We start from the raw sequence: 20,008 nt of genomic DNA on the forward strand, positions 1-20,008 counted from the left end.
CTCCCTATCCCACCCCTCTAGGTGGTCACAAACCACCTAGCTGATCTCCCAGTGCTATGCGGCTGCTTCCCACTAGCTATCTATTTTACGTTTGGTAGTGTATATATGTCGATGCCACTCTTTCACCTTGTCCCAGCTTACCCTTCCCCCTCCCCATATCCTCAAGTCCATGCTCTAGTAGGTCTGTGTCTTTATTCCCATCCTACCCCTAGGTGCTTCATGACCTTTTTTTTCTTAGATTCCATATATATGTGTTAGCATATTTGTTTTTCTCTTTCTGACTTACTTCACTCTGTATGACAGACTCTAGGTCCATCCACCTCACTACAAATAACTCAATTTTGTTTCTTTCTAGGGCTGAGTAATATTCCATTGTATATATGTGCCGCATCTTCTTTATCCATTCGTCTGTTGATGGGCATTTAGGTGGCTTCCATGACCTGGCTATTGTAAATAGTGCTGCAATGAACATTGGGGTGCACTTGTCTTTTTGAAATATGGTTTTCTCTGGGTATATGCCCAGTAGTGGGGATTGCTGGGTCATATGGTAATTCTATGTTTAGTTTCTTAAGGAACCTCCATACTGTTCTCCATAGTGGCTGTATCAATTTACATTCTCACCGACAGTGCAAGATGGTTCCCTTTTCTCCATACCCTCTCCAGCATTTGTTGTTTGTAGATTTTCTGATGATGCCCATTCTAACTGGTGTGAGGTGATACCTCATTGCAGTTTTGAATTGCATTTCTCTAATAATTAGTGATGTTGAGCAGCTTTTCATGTGCCTCTTGGCCATCTGTATGTCTTCTTTGGAGAAATGTCTATTTAGGTCTTCTGCCCATTTGTGGATTGGGTTGTTTGTTTTTTTAATATTGAATCTCATGAGCTGTTTATATATTTTGGAGATTAATCCTTTGTCTGTTGATTCATTTGTAAATATTTTCTCCCATTCTGATGGTTGTATTTTTGTCCTGTTTATAGTTTCCCTTGCTGTGCAAAAGCTTTTAAGTTTCATTAGGTCCCATGTGTTTATTTTTGTTTTTATTTGCATTACTCTAGGAGGTGGGTCAAAAAAGATCTTGCTGTGATTTATGTCACAGGGTGTTCTTCTTATGTTTTCCTCTAAAAGTTTTATAGTGTCCGGTCTTACATTTAGCTCTTAGACTCATTTTGAGTTTATTTTTGTGTATGGTGTCAGGGAGTGCTCTAATTTCATTCTTTTACATGTAGCTGTCTAGTTTTCCCAGAATCACTTATTGAAGAGACTGTCTTTTCTCCATTTTATATGCTTGCCTCCTTTGTCATAGATTAGTTGACCATAGGTGCATGTGTTTATCTCTGGGCTTTCTGTCCTGTTCCACTGATCTGTGTTTCTGTTTTTGTGCCGGTACCATATTGCCTTGATTACTGTAGCTTTGCAGTATAGTCTGAAGTCAGGGAGTCTGATTCCTCCAGCTCCATTTTTTTCCCCTCGAGCTTGCTTTGGCTATTCAGGGTCTCCATACACATTTTAAGATTTTTTATTCTAGTTCTGTAAAAAAATGCCATTGGTAATTTGATAGGGATTGCATTGAATCTGTAGATTGCTTTGGGTAGTATAGTCATTTTCACAATATTGATTCTTCCAATGCAAGAACATGGTATATCTCTCCATCTGTTTGTATTGCCTTTAATTTCTTTCATTAGTGTCTTATAGTTTTCTGAGTACAGGTCTTTTGCCTCCATAGGTAGGTTTATTCCTAGGTATTTTATTCTTTTTGTTGCAGTGGTGTTTGGGATTGTCTCCTTAATTTATCTTTCTGATCTTTCATTGTTAGTATATAGGAATGCAAGAGATTTCTGTGCATTAATTTTGTATACTGCTACTTTACCAAATTCATTGATTAGCTCTAGCAGTTTCCTGGTGGCATCTTTAGGATTATCTATGGATAGTATCATGTCATCTGCAAACAGTGACAGTTTTACTTTTTCTTTTCCAATTTTTATTCCTTTAACTTCTTTTTCTTCTCTGATTACCATGGCTAGGACTTCCAGAACTATGTTGAATAATAGTGGTGAGAGTGGACATCCTTGTCTTCTTCCTGATCTTAGAGGAAATGCTTTCAGTTTTTCACCATTGAGAATGATGTTTGCTGTGGGTTTTTTGTATGTGGCCTTTATTATGTTCAGGTAGCTTCCCTCTATGCCCACTTTCTGGAGTGTTATTGTCATAAATCGGTGTTGAATTTTGTCAGAAGCTTTTTCTGCATCAATTGAGATGATCATATGGTTTTTATTCTTCAATTTGTTAATATGGTGTATCACATTGATTGATTTGTGTATACTGAAGAATCCTTGCATCCCTGAGATAAATGCCACTTGATCATGGTGTATGATCCTTTTAATGTGCTGTTGGATTCTGTTTGCTAGTATTTTGTTGAGGATTTTTGCGTGTATGTTCATCAGTGATATTGGTCTGTAGTTTTGTTTATTTGTGATATCTTTGTCTGGTTTTGCTATCAGGGTGATGGTGGCCTTCTGGAATGAGCTTGGGAGTGTTTCTTCCTCTGCAATATTTTGGAAGAGTTTGAGAAAGATGGATGTTAGCTCTTCTCTAAATGTTTGATAGAATTCACCTGTGAAGCCCATCTGGTCCTGGACTTTTGTTTGTTGGAAGATTTTTAATCAAAGTTTCAATCTCATTACTTTGGATTGGTCTGTTCGTATTTTCTATTTCTTCCTGGTTCAGTCTTGGAAGGTTATACCTTTCTAAGAATTTGTCCATTTCTTCCAGGTTGTCCATTTTATTGGCATAGATTTGCTTGTAGTAGTCTCTTATGATGCTTTGTATTTCTATGGTGTCTGTTGTAATGTCTCCTTTTTCATTTCTAATTTTATTGATTTGAGTCCTCTCCATTTTTTTCTGGATGAGTCTGTCTGTTGTAATGTCTCCTTTTTCATTTCTAATTTTATAGATTTGAGTCCTCTCCATTTTTTCCTGGATGAGTCTGGCTAAAGGTTTATCAATTTTGTTTATCTTCTCAAAGAACCAGCTTTTATTTTTATTGATCTTTGCTATTGTTTTCTTTGTTTCTATTTCATTTAGTTCTGCTCTGATCTTTATGATTTCTTTCCTTTTACTAACTTTGGGTTTTGTTTTTTCTTCTTTCTCTAGTTGCTTTAGTTGTAAGGTTAGATTGTTTACTAGAGATTTTTCTTGTTTCTTGAAATAGGATTGTATCGCTATAAACTTCCCTCTTAAAACTGCTTTTGCTGCATCCCATAGGTTTTGGATCATCATGTTTTCATTGTCATTTGTCTCTAGGTATTTTTAAATTTCCTCTTTGATCTCTTCAGTGATCTCTTGGTTATTTAGTAACGTATAGTTTAGCCTCCATGTGTTTGTGTGTTTTATGTTTTTTTTTCATCTTCACTCTCATTATTCTGAATTTTTTTTCTGGAAGGTTGCCTATCTCCACTTCATTTAGTTGTTTTTCTGGGGTTTTATCTTGTTCCTTCATCTGGTACATAGTCCTCTGCCTTTTCATTTTGTCTATCTTTCTGTGAATGTGGTTTTTGTTCCACAGGCTACAGGATTGTAGTTATTCTTGCTTCTGCTGTCTGCCCTCTGGTGGATGAGGCTATCTAAGGGGCTTGTTTGGTATTAGGATTCTTCACAAGCATTCCATTTCTCATCCTTGTGGGCACATGATGGAATTTCATTTCCCTCTCCTCGTAAAGTTAGGCAAGATTTTTAACTTGCTTTGGCTGATGAGGTGAAGTGACTTTTTTTTTATTGAAGTATAGTTGATTTACAATATTGTGTTAGTTTCTGCTGTACAGCAAAGTGAGTCAGCTATATATATATATTTTTTCAGATTCTTTTCCATTATAGTTCATTACAAGATATTGAATATAGTTCCTTGTGCTATACAGTAGGACCTTGTTTATCTATCTTATATATAGTAGTTTGTATCTGCTAGTCCCAAACTCCTAATTTAACTCTTCCTGCCCCTTCCCCTTTGGTAACCATAAATTTGTTTTCTATGTCTGTGAGCCTGTTTCTGTTTTTTAAACAAGATCATTTGTATAACTTTTTAAGAGTCCACTTACAAGTAATATCATATGATATTTGTCTTTCTCTGTCTGACTTACTTGGTATGATAATCTCTAGGTCCACCCATGTTGTTGCAAATGGCATTATTTTATTCTGTTTTATGGCTGAGTAATATTCCATTGTGTGTGTGTGTTTGTGTGTATGTGTGTGTATATATATATATACCCCATATGGAAGTGACATGTTGCCAAGCATGTATGGGACTCACCACATTCCCTTCCCACTACTCTGGTGATCATTGAAGCTGTTGTCAAGAAGAATTCATCATTTGGAGTCCTTAAGTTATGATGAGAAAAGTCCTCCCCTACCAATCAACATTGGCTGTGTATTATAGGTGAGAAGTAAACCTTTGTGCTATTAGCCCACTGACATGTTGTAACTGTTTGTTACTGCAGCTTAACCTAGCCTATCCTGACTGATACATCTTGGCTCCAACTCTTGATTTTAAGTCTCAGTTCACCAGTAATTCATGTTATTTCATTTTAACCTCTCTGAGCCTCAGTTCCCCCATTTCTGAAATGAAGTGTTTGGATCAGATTCTCTCTACAGTACCTTCCAACTCCAACATTCTCTAATTCTTCCCCTTTTAAATGAAAGTATTACTCCTTTTAATAATTTTGGTCTTTTTTCTTTTGGACTGAGAGGCTGGAGTTAAAACCTGAATTTTGCCATTTACTTGCTGTGTGTCTTTGGGCAAGTTACTCAGTCACTCTAAGCTTTATCTTCCTTTCCTAGAAAATGGAAAAGCAGCTAGCTCCTGGAACTCATGTGGATTAAACCGGATGACTAGTTGAGGTAATTTATAGAGCATGGCCCAAAGTGCCAGGCACTCAGGGGTTTCTAAGCAAATACCTGCTGATTCCAATCTCAGAAGAGGAGGTGTTGCTAGCATCTCCTCTCCTGATGATGGGGCTCAGGGAGACCAAGAGGCACAGAGGGGTTGGCCTGTCTATTTCACAACACTTGTTAGAGAAACAAATGTTGCAGGTCATAGGATAGACTAAGGGAAAAAACAGGTGTTAAGTGAAGATGCACTTAAATTCTGGAAGTATTGATTAATGAAGACAGCTTGAAAGCCCTTTGCTTAAAATCTTGCCTCAGCTGCTGGAGTGGAGTTTGCTTAAAACGGTACTTTTCCCCTTTGGAACTTTAAATAATGAAAGAGAAGATCTTTATGTTCACTTTGATTTTGAATAATTACAAGATTATTTTGTTGAATTTATTTCCTTGGTCTGTCTCCTGAGTTGCAGTTTTTATGTTCATGTCCCCTGAGGTGCTCTGCTGGTTTCCTTCTTCCCTCCCTTCTCCCTCCCCAACCTTTTTCTTCTTCCTTTTTAAATTAATAGACTTTATGTTTTAGAGTAGTTTTAGGTTTACAGAAAATTTGAGCAGAAAGTAGAGTTTCTGTATAATCATCACCCCCACCCCCAGTTTCCCCTGTTACTAACATCTTGCATGAATTAGTGTGGTACATTTGTTAAATTGATGGACCAATAGTGATACATTATCGTTATCAACTAAATTCCGTAGTTTATATTAGGGTTCCACTTTGTGTTATACAGTTCTACGGATTTTGACAAATATATTATGTCATATATCCACCGTTAAAGTTTCATACAGAATAGTTTCACTGCCCTAAAATTGTGTGTTTCACCTCTTCATTCCCCTTCCCACTGCAGTAGCCACTGACCTTTTTTACTGTCTATATAGTTTTGCCTTTTCCAGAATGTCATTTGTGTGCAATATAATAGGTAGCCTTTTCACACTAGCTTCTTTCACTTAACCATTTGCATTTAAGATTCCTTCATTTTTCATGGCGTAAAAGCTAATTTCTTTTTATCACTGAATAATATCCTATTATATGGATGTACCAGTTTGTTTATCCGTTTACCTATTGAAGGATATCTTGGTTGCTTCCAATTTTTGGCAGTTATGAATAAAGCTGCTATAAACACTTGTGTACACGTTTTTGTGTGGACATAAGTGTTTGACTCATTTGGGTAAACACCTAGGAGCAAAATTACCGGATTGCGCTTACATTTAACTCTGTAAGAAATAGCCAAACTGTCTTTAGAAGTGGCTGTACCATTTTAGATTTCCACCAGGAGTGAATGAGAGTTCCTGTTGCTGCACGTTCTTGTCAGCATTCGGTGTTGTCAGTGTTTTGGATTTTAGCCATCTGATAGGTGTGTGGTGGTATCGCATTGTTGTTTTAATTTGCAAGTCCCTAATGACATACGATGTGGAGCATATTTTCATGTGTTATTTGCCATCTGTATATCTTCTTTGGTGAAGTGTCTGTTAAGATCTTTTGCCCACTTTTAAACTGAGTTGTTTGTATCATATTGCTGAATTATAAGAGTGCTTTGTATATTTTTGGATACAAGTCCTTTGTCAGATACGTGTTTTGCAAACACTTTCTCCAAGTCTGTGGCTTATTTTTTCATTCTCTTAACAGTTTCTTTTGCATAGCAGATGTTTTAAATTTTAATGAAGGCCAACTTATCAATTTTTTCTGTCACAGATCATGCTTTTTGGATTGTATCTAAAAAGCCATTACAAACTCAGGTCACCTAGATTTTGTCCTGTGTTTCCTTCTAGAGGTTTTATAGTTTTGTCGTTTACATTTACGTCTATAATCCATTTTGAGTTAATTTTTGTGAAGGATGTAAGGTCTGTGTCCAGATTCTTTTTTTTTTTTTTTTGCATGTGTATTTCTAGTTGTTCAGCACCGATTGTTGAAAAGACTGTCCTTTCTCAATTGAATTGTCTTTGCTCCTTTGTCAAAGATTAGTTGACTTTATTTGTGTGGGTCTATTTCTGGCCTCTATTGGTGTGGGCTCTCAATTCTGGTTTTTGCTTTATTTGTCAATTCTCCTGCCAGTACCACACTGTCTTGATCACTGAAACTTTGTAGTTAGTCTTGGAGTTGGGTAGTGTCAGTCCTCTGACTTTGTTCTTCACCAATATTGTGCTGGCTATTCTGGATCTTTTCCTCTTTCTGTAATAATATTAGAATCAGATTGTTGATATACACAAAGTAACTGCTGAGATTTTGATTGGGCTTGCTTTGAATTTGTAGATCAAGTTGGGAGGAACTGACATCTTGACAACATTGAGTCTTATCTACATTAACATGGAATATCTCTCCATTTAGTTAGATCTTCTTTTGTTTCTTTCATCTGAATTTTGTAGTTTTCCTCACATAGATTTTGTACACATTTGTACCTAAGTATTTAACGGTTTTGGTGCTAATGTAAGTGGTTTTAATTTCAACTTCCAATTGTTCTTTGCTAATATATAGGAAAACAATTCACTTTTGTATATTTAGCTTTGTATCCTGCAACCTTGCTATAATCACTTATTAGTTCCAGGAAATTTTTTTTTTTGTCTGTTCTTTTGGATTTTCTACATAGATGATCACTTAATCTTCAAATAAAGACAGTTTTATTCCTTCCTTCCCAATCTTTTATTTCCTTCTTATCTTACTGCATTAACTACAACTGTCAGCATGTTGTCAAATAGAAGTAGTGAGAGGGGACATCCTTGCCTTGTTCTCGATCTTAGTGAAGAAACATCTGGTTTCTCACCATTGAGTACGATGTTAGCTGTAGGTTTAAAGCATCTAGTTTTTCTCCATTAAGTATGATGTTAGCTATAAGATGTTCTTTATCAAGTTAAGGATCTTATTTCTTTTTAATCATTGGCTATAATAACCAAATCAAGCAGACCTGGGTTTAAATACTGACTCTGCTACTTTCTAGTTGTGTTGACCTTGAATAAGTTAATTAGGCTGTCTGAGTCTTTGAGTCCTCAGCGTGAGATTTTTTTTAAAAGAACACTTTTCGAAATTGTGGAAAGGTTTGGAGTTGGAAAACCCTAAAATTATTCAGAGGTGAGTGCCTTCAAGAATTGGGCTTGGCAATGGCACTACACCCTGATATAGGAAGAAGAATAAAAGATGTGGAAGGAAGAACCTTTTGAGTACTGAGCAGTGGCAGAAATTGCTAAGAACAGCTGACACGTCAAATATGATTCCCCAAACATTGGGATGGATCTGTGTGCCAGTTAGAATAGAAACGGCCCTCTGATTGAGCACAGACACACAAGCCATCCTTTAGGATGAAAGCTGTGGAACACGGGAGAGGTAACCGAGGTGGAAAACACCCAGAAGAAAAACAAAGAGATGGAAGCATTACTGATTCCAAACCACTCTGCCTGCTCAGCCATATGACACTCCTTCAGAAGACACCCGTCAGGACTTGGGCAATGGATTGGCCAACCCATTCTGGCTGCTTTACCTTCTGTAGATGCACTGTTTCTTTGTCTTTCTTCCATAGGGCCCCTTTATCTTCCCCAGCCTTGATACTACTAAGCCTCTAGCTGTGAGGATGGCAGGCTATTTCTGTCTCCTCAGAGTGTGTACAGGCTGCCATAGAACTGAGATAGGCAGTTGGTTTTGACTTTCTACCAAAGACCCTGGTGGGTCTAGGTGACCACTTGTGTCTTGCCTGTATTTTTTTAGCCAGATACTTTCAGGCAATTATTGGTTTTTTCCCCCCCAGTAAATGTCTGGCTTTGGTAGTTGTTTTGCTGTTTTCTAGCTTTTCAGTCACTGCTACAGTCATAACCATGCCTTCCCTTCCCCCACCTTATGAATATGTATGGTCCACAAAAATGCCTTTAATTGATCTAGCCTATGTTTTCCTAATTATCTTAGCCGTAATATACTGATTATTACTATAAAGCAGATGTGTATTCGGAATTAGGTGCTCTAGCTTCTGGAAGCCTTGGTTTTACCTTTCCTACATCTGAAAATATTTGAATAACACAAATCAAAACAACTTTTAATTTCTGTGTGAGAACCACAGATGGAACCATGAGAGATCCCGCTATTCTTTTTTTCCTTTACATTTCTCCCCATTTTAAAAGCTTTAATATTACTTCTTTCCTCACTGTCTGAGGATGATGCAATTTTCTGAATATATGTCACAGCCAGTTATTAAATACCAGTTACTGGCTTCAATGGGAAGGAACAATTAACAAAGTGAAATATCACTTGCTATTTAAATTCCAATTATAAAAGCTAATTTCTTTCTACAGAGTTGCTCTGTTTTGGTTAAAGCTGTGGTGCCCACCATAACAAAAAGTATGAATTTACATAAATATGCTGGAATTTTTAAAGCACAGATATAAACAGAGCATTTTTATGTTATTCAATCAAGCCATAATCTTTCTTAAATTAACAAATGCTTATTCTTCACAAGAGAAGCAGAACTACTTAGTTTGCCAGTTTCTCATTAGTATTCTTTGTTCATCTGTCAGTGAAGGTGAATGGATTGAGGCCCTTAATTCATGCAAGAAGTGCAACCACCTGTCCCTAGAAGACACGCTTCTGGCAGCAAAATGAGTGTTCAGTTGCTGTTTCAGGCCTTATAATTGTCTAGAGGCCCCACTTGGAGTTTCTAGGTATCCAGATGGGAATTAGATTCTTCCTTCCCAGGAAGAAGACTTAGCAGAGACTGACAAGTCTGCTCTTCCTTAGATGTGCATCCACGGGGGCTGCCCCTTTTCAAGAGCAACTCCTGCAAGCATAGAGTGCCGAACAAAAGGGCCCTTTGAACAAGAACCTCACAACTTTTATTACTAGAAAGCTAGGTCTGGCAGCCCCAGTTCTGTTTGTCAGAGAGGGTTCCTGGGGGCACAGTACCAGCCCCAAAATGAACTGTTTCCAGCATCCTGGTCGATGCCCTCATTCTTCAGACCACTGGCTTGCTCCCCTCATCTCAGTGATCCTCCCTGAAGTCTGGTCCATGTTGGACCCTTCTTCCCTCAAAGGTCCTAGGATTTCAGTGGCTGGATGGCCTCAGAGGGCAACTCAAAGCTGTGTCCACTGAGGACTTTTTCTGGCTGTGAGGGTGCTTCTGAGCAGTTCCAAGGAAAACTCTTTCAAGGAACCCTTTCGAAAGCCTCTAGTTTGCCTCAGGTCAGGGTTGTAGACTCAAATTCCTCTGGGGATCAGGGAAGTAAGGGAAGTGGAAGATGTGGAAGATGATAGAACGGATGCAAGACCCCCAACTCCCCCCACCCCTGCCGCCAGAAGGGGCAGCCATTCCCGAGCTCAGCAGACCTTCATGGCCTAGTTTCCAGACCCTCCACCTTTTCACGAGCAGCCAGCATCCAGATTTCATGTGCAGTCTCCCAATTTAAAGGTACAGAAACACTGTGCTGGCCAAATAGAACCTGTCGGTAGATGGACTTAGCTCTCCGGTTCATTAGTCAATAACCTCTAATTGTGTTTCACACCAGCACTATTGTCCTTTCTGTGCTCTCCTACTTGGCCTGAGGCACTGGTTTACCTTCTCTCCAGAGTCAACACTTTGGGTGCAACAAGCAGAAAAATCAACTTGTACTGGCTGAAAAAACGAGGAATTTTGTTGGCATCCTTGGAAGTTCACACTTAGCGTGAGCTTCATGATTGATCATCTGGAAACACAAGCTCCACTTTCCTTGTAAATATTTTGGCTCCACCCAGGGTTACCTTCATCCCCAAGCTGGTTTCAGAATGGCTGCAGCAGTTCAAGGCCTCACGCCTTTATGTCACATCATCCAGAGAGAACGGAAAGTCTCTTCCATAAGCTCTTTCAGAAGAGTAAACAAGAGCCGTCCCAGAAAACATGGTCAATTGCTCCTCATGTCTCATTGGCCTAAACTAGGTCCTGTGTCCTTTCCTGAGCCAATCAGACAAGAGGGATGAGATTACCCTTCTACCAGCTGAGCTTGAGCCCCGGAGGTAAGGGTGGGTTATAGTTTCCTGAGGCTTGTGGGCTTTGCGTCTACCTGTGTGTGTATGTATGTATTAGGTGTGTGCACACATATGTGCATACCTGCACAAAATCTGGGTTCTATTAAGAAAGGCAAAGGGGTGAATGGATGCCGGGCAATTAACCAATGACGTCTATGATAATGTGGTTTGTATTTTATAAAACTGCGTCTCTCTAGGTCTGGTGTGGTGGTTGATAACCCAGTGCTTCTTGCTGCCAATGTCCAAATTCTAGTAATTGGGGCACTTGATACGGTTCCCAAATCCTCATGTTGTTGTTTTTCTTCTGTCTCCGCATAGAGAATAGGGGTCAGACGGGCAAATTGAGTTCCTACAACTGCTTGGGCACTGTGTTGGACCTGGGTTTGACACACTTACAAACAAACTTAACTTTTCTGAGTCCCTTTAAAAAACCTGTAACACGGGGAGGACATGAATTACCTCAGTGTGTTATCCAGAGATTAAATGCAAGTATGTAACACGGTTCTTGGTGTACAGTGTTTAATATAAAGTAATTATCATTATTATGTTGAAACCTTCATTCCTGAAGTTACCTTTTCAAACTTTAAGTGTTGGTTTATAGCAACACATTAATTATTTTGGGGGTTGGTACTCTTTTCCTCATTTAACCAATATCTAAAAGGTATGAAAATGTCTTGAATATATATATATGTATATGTATATATGTATGTATAACTGAATCACTTTGCTGTACACCTGAAATTAACACAACACTATAAATCAACTATATTTCAATACAAGTTTTTAAAATTTTTACATAAAAAAGGAATACTTCCAGCCAAACAAACAAACATCTTGACCTAGTGTTTTAGGAATTAAGGATTAAAATCTGCCATACTTTTTCAATGAAGACAAGCCATGGCTGACTTAGCCAGTTGACTTCGCTTGTTCTTTTTCTTTAAGCACAAATTTATTGTTATTTTAGCTTTGCCATTGAACCAGGGAGTTGAAGTAAATGAATCACCAGCGATTGGCTGCCAGAGGAGTTAAGCAAAAATAATGAGCTCTTTGTCTCTTTGTTCACTTTCTCACCCACACAGGCCAGTTCTGGGAGGTCAACGCTATTCCTCTTAACTTCTTTATATCTTGATCTATGAAACTGGAGACAAAGACTTAAGATGACGATAATTCTTAGTAGTATTAATAATGGCATCTTACATTGGTATCGTGCTTTGCAGTTTGCAAAAATGCCTTCACATTTTACAAACCACAGGGTTTTAAGGTCTGTGAGATTATAAATTGTGTTTTGCTCACTCTTTTTTTCTAATTCCTATCCCAATGCCTGCTGTATAATAGAAGCTTAACAAATATGTGAATCAGCCTCAAAATAATCTGGTGGGGTAGATTTGGATGTTATCAGTGTTATTCCCCTTTCATACAAGAAGCAGCTAAGCCTCAGAGATTTCATGACTTGCTTAAGGCTTTCTAATACATGCTTTGGGGTGGGGAGGAGAGATGGGATTTTCTGAAAAATAGTCTGGTTTGTGATTACAAAAATTAGGTTCCTTTCCAGTCTGTGGGAGAGAACGCTGAGAGAATGTGGGATTATTGCAAGGAGTTCAGGGATCCACATGCATACCAAGAATTTGTCCACAAAAACTGGACAAAGACGATGGAGAGAGGGCCTAGCCCCCTTCATACTTTGAGGTTTCTGGGGTAAAGAAATCCCAAACCAAACCCTCATACATGGCAGCCCAGTTTATATCAGCACATCAAACTGTCCGTGGTGAGAAACTAGAACTAGATCTTGTTCCCCCAATCTGATTTGGGCTAATACTTGTAGAAAACACAATAAAATAAATTACTCTTAATTTCTCCACTTATGAAAGACTGGTAACAAAGATTTTACATTCCAGCACTGTCCACAGACCACACCTTGGCTAGATTGGTTTAGATTTTTAACACATTAAAAATATTACAACTATATTTACAATATTTTAGTATAGTCTTTATAAAAATGTCAATTCACTGTGCACTATAGGTGGTGAGAGCCAGTATTGGGACACCAGTTTAACTATGTATGGTGAACAAATTATTCTTTCAGCCCTGAGATTGTATAACCTCATTTAGAGATGGCATCAAAAGTCTATATTTCTGGAGTCTAAAAAAAAAAAAAAGTTTATGAAGAACCTAGGGGCAGGATGGGAATACAGAGGCAGACCTACTAGAGAATGGACTTGAGGACATGGGGAGGTGGAAGGGTAAGCTGGGACAAAGTGAGAGAGTGGCATGGACATATATACACTACCAAATGTAAAATAGATAGCTAGTGGGAAGCAGCCACATAGCACAGGGAGATCAGCTAGGTGCTTTATGAACACCTAGAGTGGTGGGATAAGGAGGGTGGGAGGGAGGGAGACGCAAAAGGGAAGAGATATGGGATATATGTGTATGTATAACTGATTCACTTTGTTAAACAGCAGAAACTAACACACCATTGTAAAGCAATTATACTGCAATAAAGATGTTTAAAAGAAGAAGTCTATACTTCAGGCACTTTCTTGAGGCATAACATCCAGCTGGCCCCTGTAGGAGGCCCTGCTCACACATTTGTGACCTATTGTTTTCCACATGTGTGAAATGCTGTTGTGATTAATAAAACACAACTTGGGTAACAGCTCTAAGGAAGTTATATTAGCTATTTGATTTTTCTTCCCTCTTCAGTTGGTACTGGAAATATAACTAATATCTTGTCGGAGAATCAACAAAATTTTGACATTAAAAAGAAGTCCTTATACTTGAAATCTTTGGTTAGCACTTCTCCGTGTAGACCTTGATGGATTAGGGTGAAGTCTGGCTAATTGTACTAAGTTTGAGGAGTCTCTAACATGAGGACTGTGTTGTCTTACCTGAGGCTCACTGTTAGTTTCCAGAACCCAAGTTTTTCATGAGAGAAAGCAGTGCCCCATTTATTCATTCGATCACACTCAGTGTGCCAGGTACTGGCTTAGGTAGCAGGATAGGGTGTGAACAATGGCCTCTCCCCTCAGAAACACCAGGAGGAAGTGAGTGGAGGCTTTGGGTTAGTTCAACAGAGTTCCAGCAGTGGGAGGTAGGGGGAAGAACCACTGCTCACCCCCAAGCTGAAGTGAGATGTGTGAGGCTGGCAGCTGGCTTCTGCACCCTCACATAACATACCTGAACAAACTCTTTCAAGTCTTGGTACTGGGCCTGGGTGGCCTTTTGTTTAGTGCAAGAGCTGGGCTTAATGCACAGAAATGATAATGATAGGTACTTACATGACTTAAGAACATTGTCCAGCTCTCCAGGCAGGAGTGGAACAGAGCAGAACGTGAGGCTGTAAACTGGCTTCCTTGGCACGAAGCAGCGACATAGAGCATCTCGAGATGATGAGGTTGGCTGGCAGCCTGCAGATTCAGGGGCAGTTTGTGTTCTCTAGACTGGAAAAACCTTTGATTTTTCTGAGTTGAGGAATGGACAGTTCTCACGGGAAAATGGGCATTTTTCCTAGTGGGCTCTGGAGACAGGTACAATTTTTGCACTTTTCCCATGTTGGGAAAATTCCTCTAGACCAATGCTTCTCAAACTTGCATGAGCATATGAATAACTGAGGGAAATGCAGGTTAGGTTAGGTTGGTCTGGGACAGTGCCTGAAATTCTGTGTTTCCAACAAGCTCCCTCCCGGGTGATGCTGAATTTGCTACAGTATTGCTGGACTGAGGGTGGTGCTCTGAGGAGCAGAGACCTGGAACCCACCTGGTGGCCTGGACCCATGGGAACTGGCCTCACCTGCTTTTGCGGAAGGCATTGACCCCGGTTTCAGACGCAGTTGTATTATCCAGTCATTACATTGTCTGCTGTGGTATTTCCTTCTCTCAAGGATCTTAGGTAGTCTGAGATATTGCTGTAGAGTATATATTGGTTGCTGTGTTTAATCATTAAAAAAAATAATCTTTGTTGTGCATCGGAGTACTACATCTTCTTCAGGGCACAGTAGCTGTCATACACAATCAAGATCCCACGTCATTACAAGGCATTGCCTTAACCCCACATGTCTTGTGTGTCTCGCATATGTTGGGGGTAGTCCACCATAGTAAATTCTGCTTTGGAGAACTTGGCAATCCAATCATAAAATGATGAACTCACATGTTATGTTCAGTGATTTGATCCTGCAGCAACCTCTCAGATGGATGGGTTGCAGAATAAATCTGTGAAAGGAACTATATCCATTGATTATATTCTGGGCATTGAATTTCGCTGTCATCAGATATAGCTTGTCGTTTGAGCCTTCTGGGTTAAAAACAATTACAGAAATCTAAAAACAATTTCCATTTTGATGTTTTGTTCCCTGTGAGCTACGTCAAATCGGTTCTTTTATAAAGAAAGTAAAGGTTCGAAGCTCATCCAAAATTATACTCAAAAGTGATTTCAGGAAAATGGAGGCTTCATATCACAGTATCACTGTGATATGAAGCCTTCTTTAATTTGCTCTCCTCCTTACCAGTGTCTCTGGTCATCTTGCTGTCCCCTTTTCCCCTCCTCACAACCCCACCTGGTTCTTGGTTTTGTATTTACTGACTAATACAATGAGGGAGAGACTCACAGAGTGTATTTTTGTAAAGGAGGAGGATGTTGAAGGAATAGATTAATCTTCTGAAACATGGAGAATCTTACAAAAGCCCCAGTCCTTTGTTCAGTGTGGTGCATCCCAGGCCAGCGTCAACTCCCCAAGCTGGTGGTAGTGGTTTCTAAAGAAAAGATAATCAGGTAGCATAGACCAAACTGATCTTCCAAAATTATTTTTAGTGGATTGGAAGAGTGGCTTCACTTAATGTCTCTGATTTCTTCATTTATTTTTGTAGGTCACATTCCATCCCTAAAACATTCCGTGGGTCTGTCAGCAACTTTGATTGAAGCAGAAAGTTATCAAATGTCCTGATGAGGGCTTGGAAGGGTCTTTGCTCTTAAGGAGTTTTGTTGTAATGGTATTTTCCTTAATCAGATTTGGCTAATACTTCTCTTACTCACAGAGTTTTAGAAGGAAAAATAATCTAGCCAACTTAGAAATCTAGTCCAACCAACTCATTTTACCGATGTGGAAACAGCTGGGGAGTTTGCTCAAGGTCACCCAGACCTGTCTCTGAATCCCAGTCCTGGACTCCCCGCTCCAGTCTACCTCAGTGCCTTTCTATGTTGATTTATGGGTGTGATATGGAGGCTGTGAGGCCTGAGGCAGCAAGTTTTCCACCTTTCCTGGTGGGAGTTGGGGTGTTCTGTCTGATACATTCATTGCATTTCCATACCATCCAGACCCTGTGTTCTAGCAGGGTCACAGTACATTAACCAATGTTCCAGAGAGGCAAAGTGGCATGGAGCCTGGATTCTGTAGCGTGGTGACCTGGGTCAGATCCTGCTTTGCTCCATACATGTTGTGTGACTTTGGGTAAGCCACTGAGCCTCTCTTCAGATATAAAATGGGACCTTCCTTGCAGGATTGTTGTGAGGACTGAATGAGCAGTTAAAGCAAGCAGCCAGGTGCATTGTATTTGGAATCGTGTGTGGTTTTACAAACTGTGGATCTCTACTAGGTATTGAGTTGTGAAATCAGTGTTCTGAATCATAAATAGCATTAGAAAAATTAAATGGCATACGCTAGGATAAAATAGAACATAGTAGAGTGTGTTGCACCTAGGCAGGGTATTGTTTGGTATCCTTTTGGTTCCCCTTTTTGGTGTTCCTTTCGTTTTGTGTGTGTGTGTGTGTGTGTGTGTGTGTGTGTGTGTGTGTGTGTAATGGCTTACAGTATAAAATGAATTTCTCACTGTGGATTGCAGTTAAGAGTTTGGAAGCTCCTGCTCCAGAGAGCAGGGTGAGTGAATTCATCTGTCTTAGCACAGACGTATTAGAGTGAATGAGGCACATTTTAGACATCAATGTACAAGGCAAACTCTGGCTGAAACATAAATGTGCTTCTTTTGCAGAGGGAGACCAAAGGGCAGTTTCTTATTGACCACATCTGCAACTACTACAGCTTGCTGGAGAAGGACTACTTCGGCATTCGTTTTGTGGACCCAGAGAAGCAGCGGGTAAGAGCTGACCACTATCTGGACCCATTTTGGGGGGTCACTCAGGCTTTGGGGTGCTGAATAGGTTCTTCTCAGAGCAGTTGTGGTGCACTTGTTCTCATGGTTATTGACCACATGAAACTTACCAGCCTGGGTATGTGTTTGCGCACGCACGTGTGTGTGTGTGTGTGTGTGTGTGTGTGTGTGTAGTTGTGTATAAGAATCTGGCACTGTTCCCACTGGACTGAATGAGATGGGGGAAGGGAAACTTAACATTAGGGCTTTCCAGAAAGCTGCTCCCACCTGGTTGAAGAGAGAATGTTCTTGTGCCCTTTGAACCCAGAGTTTGCCAAAGCTTCTCAAACAGTGGCTACATAAAATCTCATTATAGAGAAAATCCACCCCTCACTATAAAAAATTATTGGTAGAGAGAGGAACAAACGGGTGACTGTTTTAATGGCATGAGGTTTTCTTTTGGGGATGATGAAAATGTTTGAAACGATATAGGTGATAGATATACAACATTGTGAGTGTACTAAATGCCACTGAAGTGAACGCTTTAAAATGGTTAATTTTTTTTTTTAATTTATTTATTTATTTAGGCTGTGTTGGGTCTTCATTTCTGTGTGAGGGCTTTCTCTAGTTGCGGCGAGCAGGGACCACTCTTCATCGCGGTGCGCGGGCCTCTCATTGTCGCGGCCTCTCGTGTTGCGGAGCACAAGCTTCAGCTGCGCAGGCTCAGTAGCTGTGGCTCACGGGCCGAGTTGCTCCACGGCGTGTAGGATCTTCCCAGACCAGGGCTCGAACCCATGTCCCCTGCATTGGCAGGCAGATTCTCAACCACTGCGCCACCAGGGAAGCCCTAAAATGGTTAATTTTATGTTAATTTTACGTCATTTTTTTAAAAAGCTTTGGCAGATGATGGGTTAAGATAGTTTGCAAGCTGCTCCTTGGGCACCACTAAAGTTGACAGCCTCCATTGTATTCCTGCTCCTGGACACACCTATCCTTCCTGGTCTCTGTTGATGCGTAAGAGTGAGCAGCAGAGTCTTGGCTTTTGAGCCAGTGTACCAGCCTACGAGTGTTCGGGTACGGCATGTGCTGAACTCACAGTGATGTGTGTCCCTCACATCAAAAGACCCCAGGAATCTCCATCCCAGCTCCTACCACCTAGGGTTTCTCATTCCTCAACCCTACTGTGGGTCCCAGCTATGGGTTAAAAGGCCCTGTACCTGCTCCAGCCTGTGTTTCTTACCCTGCCCTACTGACAAGCAGGGCAAAGTGTGAAGGGGTTAGCTGGGGATGACTGCCTTCTTTAATTTGCTCTCCTCCTTACCAGTGTCTCTGGTCATCTTGCTGTCCCCTTTCCCCCTCCTCACAACCCCACCTGGTTCTTGGTTTTGTATTTACTGACTAATACAATGAGGGAGAGACTCACAGAGTGTATTTTTGTAAAGGAGGAGGATGTTGAAGGAATAGATTAATCTTCTGAAACATGGAGAATCTTATTGACCTCTCAGTAGGACCTAATCCTCTATAAAGGGATATAATGCAGTGGCTCAGAAGAAGGAGATTTGGGTTTCCTGCAGCACTCGAGGAAGCCTTGAATGGGCCAAGCATTTATCTGAATGAGAGGAAGGTAGCAGGACACCATGAGGATGTAGAGCTGACATGAGATCATGGAGGGAATTTGCGTGGTGTTTACTACTGAGTAACAGTGATTCCCAGACCTGAACCTGCAACTAAGTCAGTTTAGATATTTGCTAAAAATGCTTAGTGTGGACCTTATTCTAGACCTCCTGAATCAGAATTCCTGCGGCTAGGGTCAGGAAGATGTATTTTAAGACATCTTGATTCTAATTTTGATGCATTCATCCCAGCTTTGTCTCCTGACTGGTTTGGGGGACCATGGCATAAAGATGTTTATAGACATAATTTCTTATGGCTTATGAATATCTTACCCTTGTATGGAGGGAGAAACAGGCTCAAAAACATTGTTACTTGCCCAAGGTCCCACAGGTAGTAAGTGATGCAGTGAGTATTTGAATTTAGAATTATGGTTCAGAGTCCCCATGGTCAAACAGGCTCTGTGAACTATATTAGTCATCTAAGCACGACTGAAAATAGATATTTTTGTGCAAAATTCTAAAAAGCCACCTGCGGAAGTAACTCTGGCTACCATTAGTTGAGCATTTATTATATGCCAGGGATTTTATCATATGATCTTTAGTGTTCCCCAAAACACTTCAAGGAAGGGGAAACTGAGGCACAGAGAGGGTCAGTGGCTTGCCTATGGCTAGTAATTATAAGAGGAAGGATGGACTCTGAACCCATACTCTTTCCATTTCATCTCTCAGGTGAAAATTTGAAACATAGCCTAGACTAGGGATCTGTAAACCCTTTCCGTAAAGGGCTAGATAGAAAATATTTGCAGCTTTGCAACTCAAAAAACTTCTGTTGTAATTACTCAATTATTAATTTCTAGTGGAAAATGGCCATAGACAATACCTAAATTAACGGATGTGTCTGTGTTCCAATAAAACTTTTTTCCAGGGCTTCCCTGGTGGCGCAGTGGTTGAGAGTCCGCTTGCCGATGCAGGGGACATGGGTTCGTGCCCCAGTCCGGGAAGATCCCACATGCCGCGGGGCGGCTAGGCCCGTGAGCCATGGCCGCTGAGCCTGTGCGTCCAGAGCCTGTGCTCAGCAATGGGAGAGGCCACAACAGTGAGAGGCCCGCGTACCGCAAAACAAACAAACAAACAAACAAAAAACAAAACTTTTTCCCAGTGAAAGTATTTCACAAAAATAGGCAGTCGGCCATGGTTTGCTGACCCTTAGTCTACACAATAGCTGGACACCATTTAAATGCATAAGCCTTTTTCATTCCTCTTGACCCTCTCGTTAGGGAGATACTGGATAAAATATTAAGCAAAGTCTTTAGAATTAGAATCAGGGGTATCAATATGAACCCATGTTTTTTAATATACATAGATAAATATAGAAATAAATATAAGGGGTGTGTGTGTGTGAGTGTGTGTGTATTA

At 40.2% G+C, this 20,008-nt stretch overlaps 1 protein-coding gene across 3 annotated transcripts in view; it reads left to right on the forward strand.

The window, feature by feature from the left end:
• Positions 1 to 20,008, forward strand: part of FRMD3 (FERM domain containing 3) — a 312,566-nt gene that overhangs the window by 138,712 nt on the left and 153,846 nt on the right. For all 3 annotated transcript variants that reach the window (XM_033857906.2, XM_073806028.1, XM_033857907.2), the window contains one exon: positions 16,881 to 16,985. In XM_033857906.2, the coding sequence (XP_033713797.1) occupies positions 16,881 to 16,985 (105 nt within the window). The remainder of the gene's footprint in view (positions 1 to 16,880; positions 16,986 to 20,008) is intronic.

The sequence above is a fragment of the Tursiops truncatus genome, chromosome 6 (assembly GCF_011762595.2).
Source record: "Tursiops truncatus isolate mTurTru1 chromosome 6, mTurTru1.mat.Y, whole genome shotgun sequence".
NCBI lineage: Eukaryota > Metazoa > Chordata > Mammalia > Artiodactyla > Delphinidae > Tursiops > Tursiops truncatus.